Raw genomic sequence first — 16,316 nt, 5'->3', positions numbered from 1 at the left:
GTAGAGGCATTAGTGTACTACAGTTTTTGTGTGCCATCACTCAAATGGATTAAAATGGCGACTTTAAAGGGTCTTTCCTATCTCAACACTCGTGGCATATGGTTAGGCTATGCCACAAATGTCAGATAGGTGCGGGTCCCACTTCTGGGACCTGCTCCTATCTCCAGAATGGGACCACTGAAGTGAAGCAGAGCACGCCAGGCATGCACAACGTCCTCTCCATTCACTGCTATGAGACTTCCGAAAATAGCCAAGTGGGCCCAATTTGCTATTTTCGGAAATCCCATAGCCGTGAATGCAAAGGACGTCGTGCATGCACGGCTACTTCTCCATCCACCACTATGGGATTGCCAGTGCTCAGTCATTTCTGCGGTGAATGGAGGGTGGTTTTGCCCTCCATTTACTTATGGGACCGGCTTCTATCTTGAGGACGGGACCTCCAAGGTGGGACCTGCTTTCATCTTACATCTTTAGAAAATCCTAACCATATGCCACACATGTAGAGATGGAAAAACACCTTTACATTGCGGATGTTAAATCTGCCCACTTTCCCAAAATGTTGAGCGGCAGAAAATCAGAAAAAGTTGTAAAATTTGTGCATCAATGGTGTGCACCAAAATGTGCTATTTTATATATTTTTTTTCTCCTGACAGAATTCTGGGTCAGTTGCACAATTTGAGTTGTTCTGTAAATGGTCAGCAGAAGGCACACTGTGCCTTATGTTACATTATCTGCTGCAGAACCTCTTTGGATGGCGGAATCTGACTGACCCAGTTATAACTCTGCATGGCCTTGGACAATGAGATGAAAGTAGTACTACCTTGACATTATGAGTAACTCTCAGATTCCGGTTGGTGCTACTAGTGGCAGCCACAGCTTGGTAGTTGTCACCTACCACCGGACGTGACATAGTTGCCTGCCACCTAGAGGGCAGTGGGAAGCTTACTAAAGACTTATTTTTTTGGGTGTAGGAGGATATAATATACCATTAGGCTGATGAAATTGAGATATATATATCTCAACATCACACAAGGTTTCTTAGGATAGGGCCACTGTAGAAATGAATGAATACTTCCCTCGTCACCCTGAGGCTTCCCCTCATGTCTGACCAGACACTACTAATGACCCCTGTTGTCCAGAAGTTGCTCCGCATGTCCAGTTTTTGCTTTCTCCCCTCTAACCTGCCGCGCACGCTCTGTCTATTAACTCCCTGTACGTCTGTCAGAAGAAGCTCTTGAAGAGCAGCCAGTCTGTATAAGGATACTTTGCATTCTCCAGCACGTGGATGTTATATTCCTTAGGCCTGATGCACAAGACTGTATCTGAACAGCAACACGGTTTTGCAAAAAATATGGATGTGTACATGGTCCCATAGAAATGAAAGGATCAGTGAGCTATTCGCAAAAATGCAGCTAGCACAGGGATGAAAAATACGGTCGTGTGCATGAGGCCTTATTGATATAGGGTGAAACTTGGTTATTTTCCCTTTTATATTCGGTGGTGTGTGTGTACCACCCATCATGCTCCCTGATCAGAAGACTACTCAGTTACTCCATTATTGTGACATTATCTGTGCTCTGCATTTACGTACAGATCATGGGGACAGTGGCTGCTGTAAAACCGTAAACGGTATATGCACATGTTGGGGGGGGGGGGGTACATGTGGTTTTTATGCTCTGATTCTCGTGTGCAAAAACTAGAGTAATACAGTACCAGCAAAGTGTACGAGATTAGACAAATCTAATGAACACTTTGATTTTGTTTTTTTTATGCCAGGCGGAATCTTTTTTTTTTTTTTTTTTGTTTATAGATGAATTTTTTTTTATGCATAGTACAGGGCTGGGATAACCTCATGTAGTGAAGGTCATAGTGACTCCTCCAAAAATGCTGTGTTTTTTCCAAAAAACCTTACCTATGTCTTGTCCTTATATTGCCTCCCTGATGTGAAGTGGATAACACATTGCTTGAATTTTTGTTGCTTTACCCATACCAAGGTCTGACGCAGCGCACAGTGGATATGACCCCAGTGTATTGTAGGAATGTCTCAGAAGGATATTCTAATAACCTGTCTGATCATCGTCCTGTGGAAAGGTGGCTTTAGACTTCATACATGCAATATACCTGTTGACTGATCCAACCTTGGATCTTGCAGTGTCTGCCACTTTAACAACCTGCATTCACGTAAAAGAAATGCTGGCAATGTAGGCGAGATCCGGTGGGCTTGACAATAGTAAGCAGATTACAATACATTTCTTACAGTAATGTGAAAAATGTTTTAATCTTGTGACATTGTATATATTCTAAAACCCATTCTATTTAATACATTGTAGTCAGTTTTCTAAGGACAATTCACTTAAGTGTCGGCATCCACCGTTGTGCGTTGTGTCAGGGCTTCTTGTATCCGCTCCATATAAGTTCTGCTCACTAGAGTGTGTGCTGTTTGGTTCTTCAGTCCTGGTCGATGTTGGTCCCAAGCAGAATAGGATGTCTTATCATGGAGGAAGCGGTGAGGAGATGGAGGGCTCAGAACGGACTTCTCGCTCGAGGAGGATAGAACCTGGGTCCAGGGCCTTCTCCACTACTGCGATCCACCTGAGCCCAGCAGGAAGCCTCAGGTCACAGCAGCCAGGTCGACCGAAAGGTGAGTTTCTCCTGCATAAATTGCATTGTTAAACACACAGGTTACCAAAAAATGTATGCTTTATGTGCAGCATTTATATATAGGACGGCTCTATGGTCATAGCTCTGCTGGAACACAGGCATTAGCTGACCAATGTCACCGAATACATACAAGCTGGAGTTGGCCAAGCATGCGTGTTTATTTCAGTGGGAAGAGGGGTACAATTGGGAGGACCCCCATACATGTAATATCAACCGATTCCCCCTTATAGACAAAAGATGGAATATGTAGAAAATGTTTTCACGGTACATCTACACAGGACTTATGGGTATGGTAAATCTGCAGTATATTACAGTACCTGCAAACAGTGTTCCCTCTAAGCCTTGGCAGCTGCTGAGCAGGGTCGGCTCAGAGCTGGGCACAGCGCCATCAAAGGTGGGCGATAGGAAAACCTGAGATAATTGTCACATTCAGTGTAACCCCTGCATCATCCCGTACAATACAGTGTAATCCCTGCACCATGCTGTACAGAATACATTATAATTAGGGATGAGCGAATTGACTTCGGATGAAACATCTAAAGTCGATTCGCATAAAACTTTGTTTCAATACTGTACGGAGTGAGCGCTCCGTACAGTATTAGAATGTATTGGCTCCACTGAGCCAAAGTTATTACTTTGCGAAGTCTCTGTAGACTTCGCATAATAACTTCAGAAATTGATTTATACTGTAAAAAAACATTTCCCGAACTTGGGTTCGGTTCCAAGGCTTCCGAGACTTAGCCGAAGTGGCTCATCACAGCCAATACATTCTAATGCTGTACGGAGCGCTCACTCCGTACCGATTTTAAACTAAGTTTTATGAGAATCGACTTTGGATGTTTCATCCAAATCGATTCGCTCATCCCTAATTATAATCCCTGCATCATGCTATACAATGTACAGTATAACCCCTGCACCATGCCATATAATATACATTATAATCCCTGCACCATACAGTAAAATATAAAGTATAATCCATACAGTAAAATATACAGTGTAATCCATACACCATGCTGTACAATACATAATTCCTGCACCATACAGTATATATTATAGTCCATACACCATGCCTTACAATATACAGCATAACCCAACAGTGCAGGTGTTATACTGTATATTGAACGGCATGGTGCAAGGATTATAATGTATATTATACAGCTTGGTGCAGAGATTATAATGTATATTATACAGCATGGTGCAGGAACTAATGTATATTGTACAGGAAATGTATGGAGGTTACGCCATGCTGTACAATATACAGTATAACCCCTACACAGTGTAGAGGTATATTTTATGGCACAGTGTAGGCTATATGTGTATAATATAAACATATTCCACATGAAAATTTACAATTACTTGGCTTGGCCCTTGGGGATCTTGGACAATACTTTGGCTGGGGGGCTAGGTCTAAGAACATGCCGCCTGCTCCTCTTTTCCTGCGCTGCACATGTTCTCCTCTTCCAGTTGCAGCAGTGCATGAGGAAGGAGGCGCAGCCATCTTGGAGCGCCACACAGGAACGTCCTGACACTGGATAATGTCAGGACGTTAAGGGCACTGTGGGCAGTAGGGTGGGTGCCTGTTCCGAGTTCTAGGACTACCCACTACAGTAATGCACACAGTGAAAATTGTGTGCATTACCAGGGTGGGCTTCCCCAGAGTACAGAACAGGCATACACCATTACATGAAGTCCGGGCTGCAGCGGTGAGCGGGCCTGCCGAGGTCCTGAGCGGAGGCATAAAGGAAGCTGCACAGCTTACAGGGAACACTGCCTGCAAAGTGGACAAGATTTTAGCAGATCTCATCCACACACTGCAGTAAATGGACCTGTGGTGTGGCTATTAATGACCTATCAATATCAGACGAATGTGGGTCTGACACCCCCACCGATCAGCTGATTGAAGAGGCTGGGGGTGCCAGGAGTCAGACCCTCACCAATCTGTTATTGACGACCTACCCTGAAGATAGGTCATCAATATCCTGACACTACAACTCCTTTAAAATCCACACCAAAGGTCCATTTACGCCGCAGACTTTACCCTTTGCAATACAGAGTCAATGTCAAATTGTCACAGATTTTGCTGAGAAAAAATGATCTCCAATGGATCTCGTTTTTTTTTTTTTCTGGCATTTAATTACTTATGGAACATTCTAAATTTTCTACGTTTAGGTTACAAGTCTGATGATAACATCTATGAGCAGTTACCGGATCATGAGCCCGGCCCTGGAGGACTTTGTGGTAAATTGATTGTTTGCTAGCTAACCCTTTCTGGATAAATATACCAAATTGGCAATGTGTGACAAGGGGCATACACACAGTACCCTCTTTTATGGAAGTGACTCTTGTGTGCCCCAAGCAAAATTCTACTCCTTCACCAAACAGTGTATAAAATAATCACTTTTTATGAAATACATAGATGAGCGTAAAAATGAATCCCACAACGAAGAAAAGGGTGACATCACAGGGGGAGAGGACATAACCAGTGATTAATCAGTATACTGTACGTCAGATGAACAGCAGGTAACAACGTGGAGCGAGAATCATAAGATGTCAATGTATAATACTCATTGTGTATCAGTATGCCGACTGGTGTAATATCAGCAAAGTGCTAACAATATCAGACGTGTCTAGATGCATGTGATGTGGAGGTAGAAATATATAACCTTCCCATCAATGGCGCTCTCCTGCTGGGATGACACCAGCCCCTGTGTCCATTTCTGCTTGGCCTTTCATTAATGAGAACTGTACATTGACATTTTATGATTCTTGCTTCACATTGTTACCTGCTATCCATACGATGGGGTTTTACTAGTATTGATGACCTATCCTCAGGATAGGTCATCGATATCAGATCGGTGGCTCCCCCGCCGATCAGCTGTATGGGGAGATGGTGCGCAGTGCTGTCTCCCTTCCTGTTTGCTGCTGCGGTCAATGGTTTTTGCCATAGGCAGCAGCAGCAAACAGGAAAAAAGGTGGCATTGTGTGCGCCGTCTCCTCATAAAGCTGATCGGCGGGGGACCGGGAGTCTGACTCCCCGAAGATCTGATACTGATGACCTATCCTGAGGATACGTCATCAATATTAAAAGCCTGGACGATCCCTTCCAGATCATTGCGCCATTGGTTCATGTAAGTGGACCCTTAGTTAAAGTCAACTTCCAGTAACAAAAAAAATTCATATTAAGTGGAGAATGAAAAGAAAGCTACCTGGTGACCTCCTCCGTGTTTATTTTATTATTTTTTTTGCTGCAGATCTACCAATTCCTGGACTGCTCCTCTGCAATCCAAGATGGCTGCACCGCCTCTCAGACTACCTGGTGCATTTGGTAGTCCAAGACACTTCCTACTTGTCCAGCCCTGCTTTGGGATTGGCCAGCACTGTTCACATGAGCAGTGCTGGCCAATCCGAGGACAGCAGGAAGTGTCTTAGACTCCCAAATGCACAGTGTGCACCAGGTAGTCCGAGAAGCGGTGCAGCCATCTTGGATGCCAGATGAGGAGCCTGTAAATTTGTGGATCTGCAGCTGAAAATGTCAGCAGGTAAGGCTACTTTCACACTGGCAAAACGCAGTTTGTGAGATCCGTTCAGGGCTCTCACACGCGGTCCAAAACGGATCAGTTTTGCCCTAATGCATTCTGAATGGAAAAGGATCAGTTTGCATCAGTCTCCATTCCGCTTTGGAGGCCGACAACAAAACTCTGCTTGCAGCAGTTTTGGTGTCCGTCTGACGAAACTGAGCCAAATGGATCCGTCCTGACACACAATGTAAGTCAATGGGGACGGATCCGTTTTCTATGACACAATCTGGCACAATAGAAAACTGATTCGTCCTCCATTAACTTTCAATGGTGTTAAAGACGGATCCGTTTTGGCTATGTTAAAGATAATACAAACGGATCTGTTCTGAACGGATGCAGACGGTTGTATTATCTGAACAGATCCGGCCATGACGGATCCGCGCAAATTTGCAAGTGTAAAAGTAGCCTTAGGCCTCTTTCACACGGGCGTTGCGTGTGAGGGCCGGATAGGATGCGGATGCGTCGCGGGAAAATGCACGATTTTTACGTGCGAGTGCAAAGCTTTTTTGATGCGTTTTGCACGCACGTGAGAAGAATCGGCATGTTTGGTACCCAGACCAGAACCCGGACTTCTTCACAGAAGTTTGGGTCGGGTTAGGTGTTCTGTAGATTTTATTATTTTCCCTTATAACATGGTTATAAGGGAAATAATAGCATTCTGAATACAGAATGCATAGTACAATAGGGCTGGAGGGGTTAAAAAATAATAAACTAATTTAACTCACCCCATCCACTTGGTCGCATAGCGGATCTCCTTCTTTCTTCAGGACCTGGGTAAAGGACCTTTGATGACGTCACTGCGCTCATCACATGGTCCATCCATCACCAGTGACATCGAAGGTCCTTTACCCAGGTCCTGAAGAAAGCAGAGGAGATCCGCTACGCGTCCAAGTGGATGGGGTGAGTTAAATTTGTTTATTATTTTTAACCCCTCCATCCCTAATTTACTATGCATTCTGTATTCAGATTGCTATTATTTTCCCCTTATAACCATGTTATAAGGGAAAATAATTAAGATCGGGTCCCCATCCCGATCGTCTCCTTAGCAACCATGCATGAAAATCGCACCGCATCTGATCTTGCTTGCGGATGCTTGTGATTTTCACGCAGCCCCATTCACTTCTATGGGGCCTGTGTTGCGTGAAAAACGCAGAATATAGAGCATGCTGCGATTTTCACGCAACCCACAAGTGATGCGTGAAAATCAGCGCTCATGTGCACAGCCCCATAGAAATGAATGGGTCCGGATTCAGTGCGGGTGCAATGCGTTCACCTCACACATTGCACCCGCTCAGAAAACTTGCCCGTGTGAAAGAGGCCTTAGAGGTCTGTTGGTTCCCCAGTTAATGTGACTAACGAGAGGGTCGCTTTAAGACCATGTTGCTCCCTTCCCCCACTTTCCATCCAACTCTCTCCATTTACTCAAAAATATTTCTTTCCAGTCCCTTGGCCCAACAGCTTGGAGAACAGCAGAAACTCATCCACCAGCAGCTCACCGCAGACCTCAAAGGGTAAGTGATCCCCATTGTATGTCCCTCATAGCACACTATCAGGACAGGGGAGAGGTAGCACTCATACAGGGGATTGTCTAGACTGGATACCACTGTGCCAAACCATCAGGTCCCATTCACTAACTGCAAGCAGAGATCTTAGAAATGATGAAGAAATTAAACACAAAGGCTATGGCCGAATCCAGCATGCATTTTTCAAAGAGTCTACGGTAGAGCTCCAAGGCTGAAACCCTGATTTCTGCAGGGAATCCTCATGCGGATTAGCTCCATTGTGGTTAATCCAGGGCTTTTCCGTCCAGAATCGTGAACGTGCTGTGGATTATAAAACCTGCACTGTGTTCACTATTTCCTGCTGCATGTGAGGGGTATAAAATACACTGCATTAAAGGGGTATTCCAGGATTTAGTTATCTTAGGAGATACCATGGATGGAGTGGCCATAAACCCTACAGGGAAATTTCCTGGTGGGCCGATGCCCAGGCAGTCTTGGCCGCCAGGCAGGTACATGAACATCTGATGCTCTCTGTATTATTTCATGTAGGAGCATCAGTTACTTATGCACATGGCCAGCGGCCGCAGGTGTCCTCCTAAGTTCAACTGTATTGCCGTCCTCAGGATGATGATACGGTTTCCAACACTCATAGCCCCACCAATCAGCTGTTCTGCAGCAGCTCCTGTACCAGAAATTCACATTTAAGTCAAAGACAGCAACTCTGCAGTAACCAGCTCCGTCCACTACACAATGGATGGCGCTACACTGAAACAGCTGATCGTTGGGGTGTGGGGTTCGGGACTCCTGCCGATCAGATACTGATTGCCTGTCTTGAGGAAAGGAGATCAATAACAAGATCTTGGAAATACCCCTTTAACTGCAGAACTCACACCTAAATACACAGAATCCTGCACGTGTGAATACGGCCAAAGTACTGTATATGTGAAAGTTGCTAAATATTTCATTATACAATGATCAAGCTTTATTTAAATAAATAGCCTGACCACACTGGAATAAAATATAAAGCCTGTGTTATAAATATGCAACCGATTGGGGTTTGCACAACATTGCACAACATTTAGTAGAATTATCATTAATTGTCAGATCTCTATTGACTTTAAAGTGGTTTTCCAGGAGTACATTATTGATATTTGAAGAGGCCGCGGTGCTCCGGTGAGGCACAGTGCCGTACATTGTAGAGCGGCTGTGCTTGGTATTGAAGCCCAGGCCCATTCACTTGAATGAGATTGCACTGCACATAGGCAGTGTGACTGATGGGTATTCTCATCTGAGACAATGAGGGCATATCTCTAGGATATACCCCCCATTGTCTGATAGGTGCGGGTCCCACCGCTGGGTTTCCGCACTTGGTGGGCAAAGTGGTGGCTGGAGGACTCCGGTCCGGCCACCACCAAGCGCTTTTCCCATAGAAGTGAAAGGGAGTGCACTGCGCATGACCGACCACTGCTCCCATTCGCTTCTATGGGCCCGACGGAAATAGCTGAGCCAGCTCTCTGCTATTTTAGGCAGCCCCATAGAAATGAATGGAGGGCAGCTGCGCATGCACAGTGCGGCCTCCACCACTCCACCATTTTGGGTCTCCGTTTAGGAGATAGGTCTGGGTCCCTGCGATATGCCCCCATGGTCTCAGGTGAGAAAACCCCTTTAATGTCGCTGGCCCAGGAACATCTGTGGCCTCTTAAAACAGGTGATTGGTGCAGTTCCACCGGATAGGTTATCAATATTTTACTCCTGAAAGACTGATCAAATATTTATTTATTTTTTTAATCTAGGATCGTCGGGTTTCCCTCTAGGAAGACCAGAGAGTATGAGCAGTGATGATTTTGTCCCCACCAAGGAAGCTGCCACATTACCCAGAGACAGCTACATCAGTCGCCCCAGCTCGACCATACTCAGCTCCAGCACTAAACTGGAAGTCACTTCTAACCAAAACAGCCCGGTGTCCTACAACAACAATCTTGAGCGGAGACCACCGAGCCGCACCCTGCCAAGGCCACGGTCGGGGTCTCCAGGCAGTGAGATGGTGACCTTGGAAGAATTTCTGGAGGAGAGTAATAAGAAGTCTCCACCCACTGTAAGTGTCTGGGTAGGGTAGTATTGCCAGACTCCACTAGCAATGGAACTGCAAAGGTCCGGCCTCGCAGAGGCAGCTGGAAGTAAAGTGCACTTCCTTACAAGAGAACTATATATAAAAAAAACTTAAAAAAACCCACAGATTTCCAATTATGAGCACTTTGTGATTTACTCTTTAAATGCTCAAAGGTGTAAAGTTTACATATTAGTAATTATATATCCCACAGGGTAATGCAAGCTTCTGTCACCTGAGAGTTAATGTTTTTTTTCAGGATTATCATATTGATGACCCATCCAGGCACCCCCGCCGATCAGCTGTATGAAAGGACTGAACTGTGCCTAGACCATGTGACCCACAGACGTGGCATCACATCACTAGGAAAAGGACGAAGGGCTTGATGAGCGTTTCGGCCTTGCCCTAGTGATGTTATGCCACGTCTGTGGGTCACATGGTCTAGGCACAGCTCAGTCCTATTCAAGGGAATGGGCTGAGCTGCGATACCAAGCACAGACCCTATCCAATGGACGGTGCTTGGCGAGGGTCCTGGGTCCACCTAGCTCGAAAAACCTCTTTAACAGTAAAGTAGCAGAATTTTCAGAATGCAGCTGTGATGTCATTTATGAAAGGTAAAGTATTTGCTGCGTTGCTCAATGTTATATGTAAACAAATGCTAAAAGTGCAGGTTTTGGGGTAGTTTTCACTTTTCTATGGGAGGTTGATAATCTTTGCTCTTACGCCCCGTCTCTCCTCCAGCGCCAGCACAGTATAATTGACAGCGAGCTCATCACCCTTCAGGAGTTTCTGTTAGAGGCCGATTCCCTCCACCCTTCCTCTCCTTCCCCTTCTCCCACGCTTCAACTCAAGGAACGTTCAGAGCCATCGTCGGGAACCTCGTCGCCATCTCTCGAGAACTGCGCATGGAGGCAACGCGCAGAGCAGGCTAACAGGAGAGCGACCTCGCTATATATCCCCAGGGTATTCCACAGCAATTCTCTGTCCACTATCCTCTCACCCACCGACTCTGCATGTCTAACACTATGTGATATTCTGGAGCGCCATTTATTAACCTGTTGGGGCACTCACCTGTGGGAGTCACTATGTTTTCTTCATGTGCACATTAACATTATGGGACTGTGGGAGGTGAATAACAATCTAATCTTCACACAGTGCAGGGCTGCATTAACCAACTCTGATTTATGGCTGAGCATTCCTGAAATATTTGTTGGAAACGTTTTATGTGCTGCTCATAAATCAAGGACATTCTGTGCAATTAGGAAAAAGATGGTAATAACCTGAGAGATAGGTGATCCTATGTAAGATTTGGGGGAACTTGCGACTCTGGCGTGAATGAAGATAGAATTCTACAGCAGCTAGGAGGCCTTTGCTGCAGCATAGCTTTGGCGCAACCTCCGGCTGCGAAGAGGGAATCAAGAGTGGTGATGAAAATGTTGGCCTGTTCCCCTTAGGTCTTTTGTATGGCCACCTAACATGATGACTGTGTGCATCCTGGTTATTGGTTCAAAAGTGTAAGGCTAGGTTTTCATGCAGATAAATTCTACGCAAAAATTTTAAATTATATCTTACGCAGATTTTGACAGGGATTTCATTGCCAATTTGCAAGTAAACCATTCTGGCTTTTAGATGTAGCAACTCAATTGACTTCAGTGTTAAAAATCCACTGGAAATCCAAACACAATCTGCAAGATAATGAACATGCAGCAGACAAAAAAGTCTGCAGCACATATATATTGTGAGCAGGACTCCATCAACTTTCACTATGCTGTGATGCAAATCCGCAATGTCTGAACTTAGTCTAAGGCCTCCTGCGCACGAAAGTGTGTGTCCCGTTGTCGTGCTGCGGTCCGCAACGCACGAACACCGTCCGTGGGGCAGCCGCAGCGGATCGCGGACTCATTCACTTTAATGGGTCCGCGATCCGGCCGTTCCGCAAAAAGATAGGACATGTTCTCATGATCTTTTTGCGGAACGGAAGTACGGGACGAAACCCCACGGAAGCACTCCGTAGGGTTCCGTTCCGCAGCTCCGGATTTGCGGACCCATTTAAGTGAATTGGTCCTCATCCATGATGCTGAATGTACACGGAACGGTGTCCGTGTATTGCAGAACCGCAATAAGGCAACGGAAAGCACACTTTCGTGTCCAGGAGGCCTAAGGATGCGGCTACTTTTCTCATCAACGGTTTTCAAACTTGATTGTTAATGGCTACCGAATTTTGCTGGTATGCAGCAGTTTTACCTACAAAACCACAGGGAAAACTGTCTAAATTATGCAGGAGTTAATTTGAAAACTATGCGGATCTGCAAAAAGACCAGATATCTGCATAGTCTAAGGCTGGGATCTCATCAGGATGATACAGTCACTGCGTTGACATGCACAGTTTTTAAACAGATTGTTGCTTGCCAAATGGTTTTGCAGGAAAACTGCCCTGTACCCATCCGCATAGCCATTTAGACTAGCTTCACATCCGAGGGAGAGATCTGATAAAGAACTGCCTGCTGGAGTTCTCATAATGTGTCATTGCCGGATACTGCCGCCTTCCCACCGTACCCTACTGGCTATAATGGGGGTCCGGCAGAGATCCGGCTGCTACCTGGCAAATATGTCGAGAATTGGCCAGACAGAAACCAGTGCACTGCAGTGTTTTTTCTCCAGCCAATTCCTGGCATTGTCTGACAAAACGCCTGGACGCAGCTGTGAAAGTAGTCTAAAGGGGTTTTCCATTAATAAAATATTCACAGCACAGCCCTGTACATCGTTTAGTGGTTGCGCCTGGTAATGAAGCTCAGGCCTAAGCTGCATAGGCCATGGCCCAACAAAAACGACGTCACTGGAATAGGAAGAGTCTGCAGCAATCAGCGGCCTCTTCAAACAGCTGGGGGTGCTGAGATAGATGCCCAGTCCTGAGGATAGGTTATCAATATTTTACTCCCGGAAAACCCCTTTAACAATCAATTTGAAGACTGCATGGATTTGCACAGTGGCAGCTTCAGGTTGAATTCATACACAGCAAATTTGTTGCAGAGATTTCTGTGACCTAAAAGGTCAGTCATTCCATGGGGTTGTTTCTGCTGCACATGCTCAGGTTTCCTGCAAGATACATGCAGATGAATGGGACAGTCACTAAGTCTGTGTGTGAATTCCCCCTTAAACCATCGTTGGTCTTTTTTTTATTGCGTGGCTTGTACAGATGAAGCACTCTGTTCTCCACCTAAATAAACCACGCAGTGAAAAACCTCATAGCAAAATGCTTCCGGCTTCGAGACCACAGTAATCAGTTCATTTGTCCATTATGTCTAAGGTGGATAGAGAGGTGACCGAACCCTGATTTGTGACTTGACCTCCTCTTGAGAGTGATTTGTGTGAAGAGAAATCTCCAGGCACAATTTAGGGAAACCCTGGTAAACAGGGACATTTGCGTTACTTTACTAAAGCTTTGCACATCATTACAGTTGGTGCAGACCTCTGTGTAGTCCAGAGTGATACACATCTAGATAATACAACATGTTTCTATTCTCTTTGCAGGACGCCTCAAGTGGTCGGGATGAATTGTTGGGCGATTATTTCAAGAAGACAAGTGAGTCTTCTGACTTTGCAGGCCCCTCGGTCCAGGCCAGTTATAGAGACTTCCAGTCCACACCACCAAACTACGGGAATCTATCAGGAGATGCAGAGCTCAAACCTGGGAGGCCAGGCCAGTCTGTCAAGCCTAACCTGCGACCAATGGATCCTGTGACTAACCAAGTGGCTTCTCTCAGACGACCTCAAATCCAGCAGCCTATCTCCACATCTAAGCAAGTCCCAGAGCCTCAGCACCCGGGGTACCCTGGCCGCTAGGGGCAGCTCCCTGAGCAGGGCTTTTAGCCTGGCCACTGCAGATCTTCTCAACGCCAATGCTCCGGACCTGAACCGTATGGAGAAAGCAGAGTTGGAAACCCCTATGTTGAAGGACTTCAGTAGTCACATCCTAAGAACATCCACTCCCACTGGCTCTCCTCGAGACAGACCGCAATCTGCCAGGATAAGCAACCCACCAAAAAGCGATGATTTGCGCACACGCTCTCTAGATACACGCCGCCTGTCAATGGCCGTCTCCAGAGTAGACAAGACACTACAACCGGCCCTATCCACCAGCTCCTTACAGCCGCCTTGTACCTCCGCCCAGCTTTCTGGTAGAGGCAGGCCCAACTCTCGCTATGGAGAAGTAGCCATGGTTTCACCAGTGAGACCAATATCTAGCATTCCTGAGGTGGAAAGTCAAATAGGAGTTGTTAACCCTAAACCTCCAGGCATGTCTTCCGACTGCCACCCCCCGCCAACTGCTGCAGACGACCCTAACAAAACCTCCACGAAAAGTACTCCTGCCTCCCCTGACCCCACAGCTGACCCGCAGACTGTTTGGTATGAGTATGGTTGTGTCTGACTAGAGGAATACAGTGGACTTTCTGGGGTGTGACATCAGGATTTAGGAAAATAGGCATAAAACACTGATCTGGACCAGTGTCCTCTGCAGCTGAACCCAGCTATGTCAGTGAACATGTCACTACTGCTCAGGCAAATCAGACCAACCACCTCCTAGTACTTACAATGGTGCCTGGAAGATGCACAGGACTCCGAATGTGCAATGGTGTCCCTCCCTGTGCTTGCTGTAGTCACCACCTCATGCGTAAAGGGCATCTGTCAGCAGTTTTGTACCTATGACACTGGCTGACCTCTTGCATGTGCGCTTGGCAGCTGAAGCTATCTGTGTTGTTCCCATGTTCATATGTGCCCGCATTGCTGAGAAAAATTGTCTTATTATATGCAAATGAGCCTCTAGGAGCAACGGGGGCGTTGCTGTTACACCTAGAGGCTCTGCTCTCTCTGCAACTGCTGCGCTCTCTGCACTTTGATTAACACAGTCAGGCAGTGAAAACATCTTCACACTTGGCCCTGACTTCTCCTAAAGTCAATCAAAATGCAGAGGGCGCGGCAGTTGCAGAGAGGGCAGAGCCTCTAGGTGTAACGGCAACGCCCCCGTTGCTCCTAGAGGCTCATTTACATATTTAAAACATAATTTTTTTCCCAGCAATGCGGCTACATATGAACATGGGACCAACACAGATGCCTTCAGCTGCCAAGCGCACATGTAACAGGTCGGCCAGTGTCATAGGTACAAAGCTGCTGACAGATGCCCTTTGAAAAGTGGACGCACTGAGGTCAGCAGGAACCGTTACCCTTCCTCCTAATTTATTCCCTACTTCATCATTAACGCATATATGTAAATGAGTAAATTTCAGATCTGCGCTCACTCTGTCACTCTTCATCCTGCCCTTGCACTTTCTGCATCTCTTTACTTTTCATGACATCTTATTCTCTTCGGAATGTAAAACCTACAGGTTACGATACAGGTTCATATTAATCCCTCAGATTCATATACAGAATGTAATAAATAAAAAAAATCTGCTTTATGGTTTAATTTATTGAACTAATGCACTACTGAATATTTGCAATGAGAAGCACATTGCCTGTGAGAGGAGAGAGCCATCATGGCGCTTACACTGGATTCTATAGGCCAGAATGGAATACTTGGTGGTCCGTTATATGTCAGGAATATATCCGGGCCTTTACTACTGCTGTGTGAATGTAATTCTATAATATAGTGATACATACATGTATATACATCATGCTTTAGGGGTTATACCAATATATTTTGACTACTGGACCATGGCTGGGGTCAGGGGTGCACCTAGGCTCTCTGCTGCCTGAGGCGGAAACTGAAATGGTGCCCCCCTCTCCCCAATGTTAATTTCTTAACATAACCCCTTCCCTTCAGCCTTATGGCCCTTCGGCTGCCCCTACCTGGTAGTGCCCGAGTCGATCGCCTCACCAGGTCTCATTGGTAGTGCATCCCTGGGTGGGGGTCAAGAGCAAATGTAATCACAGACCTGAAAAATACCCAAACCTAGTAATAGAGGTGATTCATGGTGGGAGTCCTCTCTATGCTGCTGAATGATCCATTTAGAGGTACTGTAGCCCAATGAAATATTTGACTTTGCAGAATTTTAGGAACCGTCGCCATGCCAACTGTTGTGAAACTACAACTCCCAGCATGCATACTTCCTTTGCTTCTCACAGAAATAAATGCTGGGAATCGTAGTTTCACAACAGCTAGAGTGCCAGAGGTTGCTGACCCCTCATTTAGAAGAAAACTCCTCCACAATGGATGAAAAGGGTGATAACCTTTGCATTAACTGGTGTATACTCTAGTCCAGGCATCCTCAAACTGCGGCCCTCCAGCTGTTGCAAAACTACAACTCCCAGCAGTGCACGAACAGCCTACAGCTATCAGCCTACAGAAGGGCATTGTGGGAGTTGTAGTTTTACAACAGCTGGAGGGTTTGAGGCAGTTTGAGGATGCCTGCTCTAGTCACATTCAAAGCTGCGGAAAATACTGCCGTTATTCTGTATCGAGGAGAAGTG

At 45.9% G+C, this 16,316-nt stretch overlaps 1 protein-coding gene across 1 annotated transcript in view; it reads left to right on the top strand.

The window, feature by feature from the left end:
• Positions 1 to 14,622, top strand: part of CCDC88C (coiled-coil domain containing 88C) — a 75,157-nt gene extending 60,535 nt beyond the window's left edge. Inside the window, 6 exon segments of the mRNA XM_044271609.1 lie at positions 2,453 to 2,641; positions 4,831 to 4,899; positions 7,682 to 7,750; positions 9,535 to 9,836; positions 13,380 to 13,666; positions 13,668 to 14,622. Coding sequence (XP_044127544.1) covers positions 2,453 to 2,641; positions 4,831 to 4,899; positions 7,682 to 7,750; positions 9,535 to 9,836; positions 13,380 to 13,666; positions 13,668 to 14,277 — 1,526 coding nt within the window. The 3' untranslated portion in view covers positions 14,278 to 14,622.
• The last annotated feature ends 1,694 nt before the right edge of the window (positions 14,623 to 16,316 follow it).

Source organism: Bufo gargarizans, chromosome 11 (genome assembly GCF_014858855.1).
Source record: "Bufo gargarizans isolate SCDJY-AF-19 chromosome 11, ASM1485885v1, whole genome shotgun sequence".
NCBI lineage: Eukaryota > Metazoa > Chordata > Amphibia > Anura > Bufonidae > Bufo > Bufo gargarizans.
The sequence above is the reverse complement of the archived record's forward strand: the minus strand, read 5'-3'. Positions and strand labels throughout refer to the sequence as shown.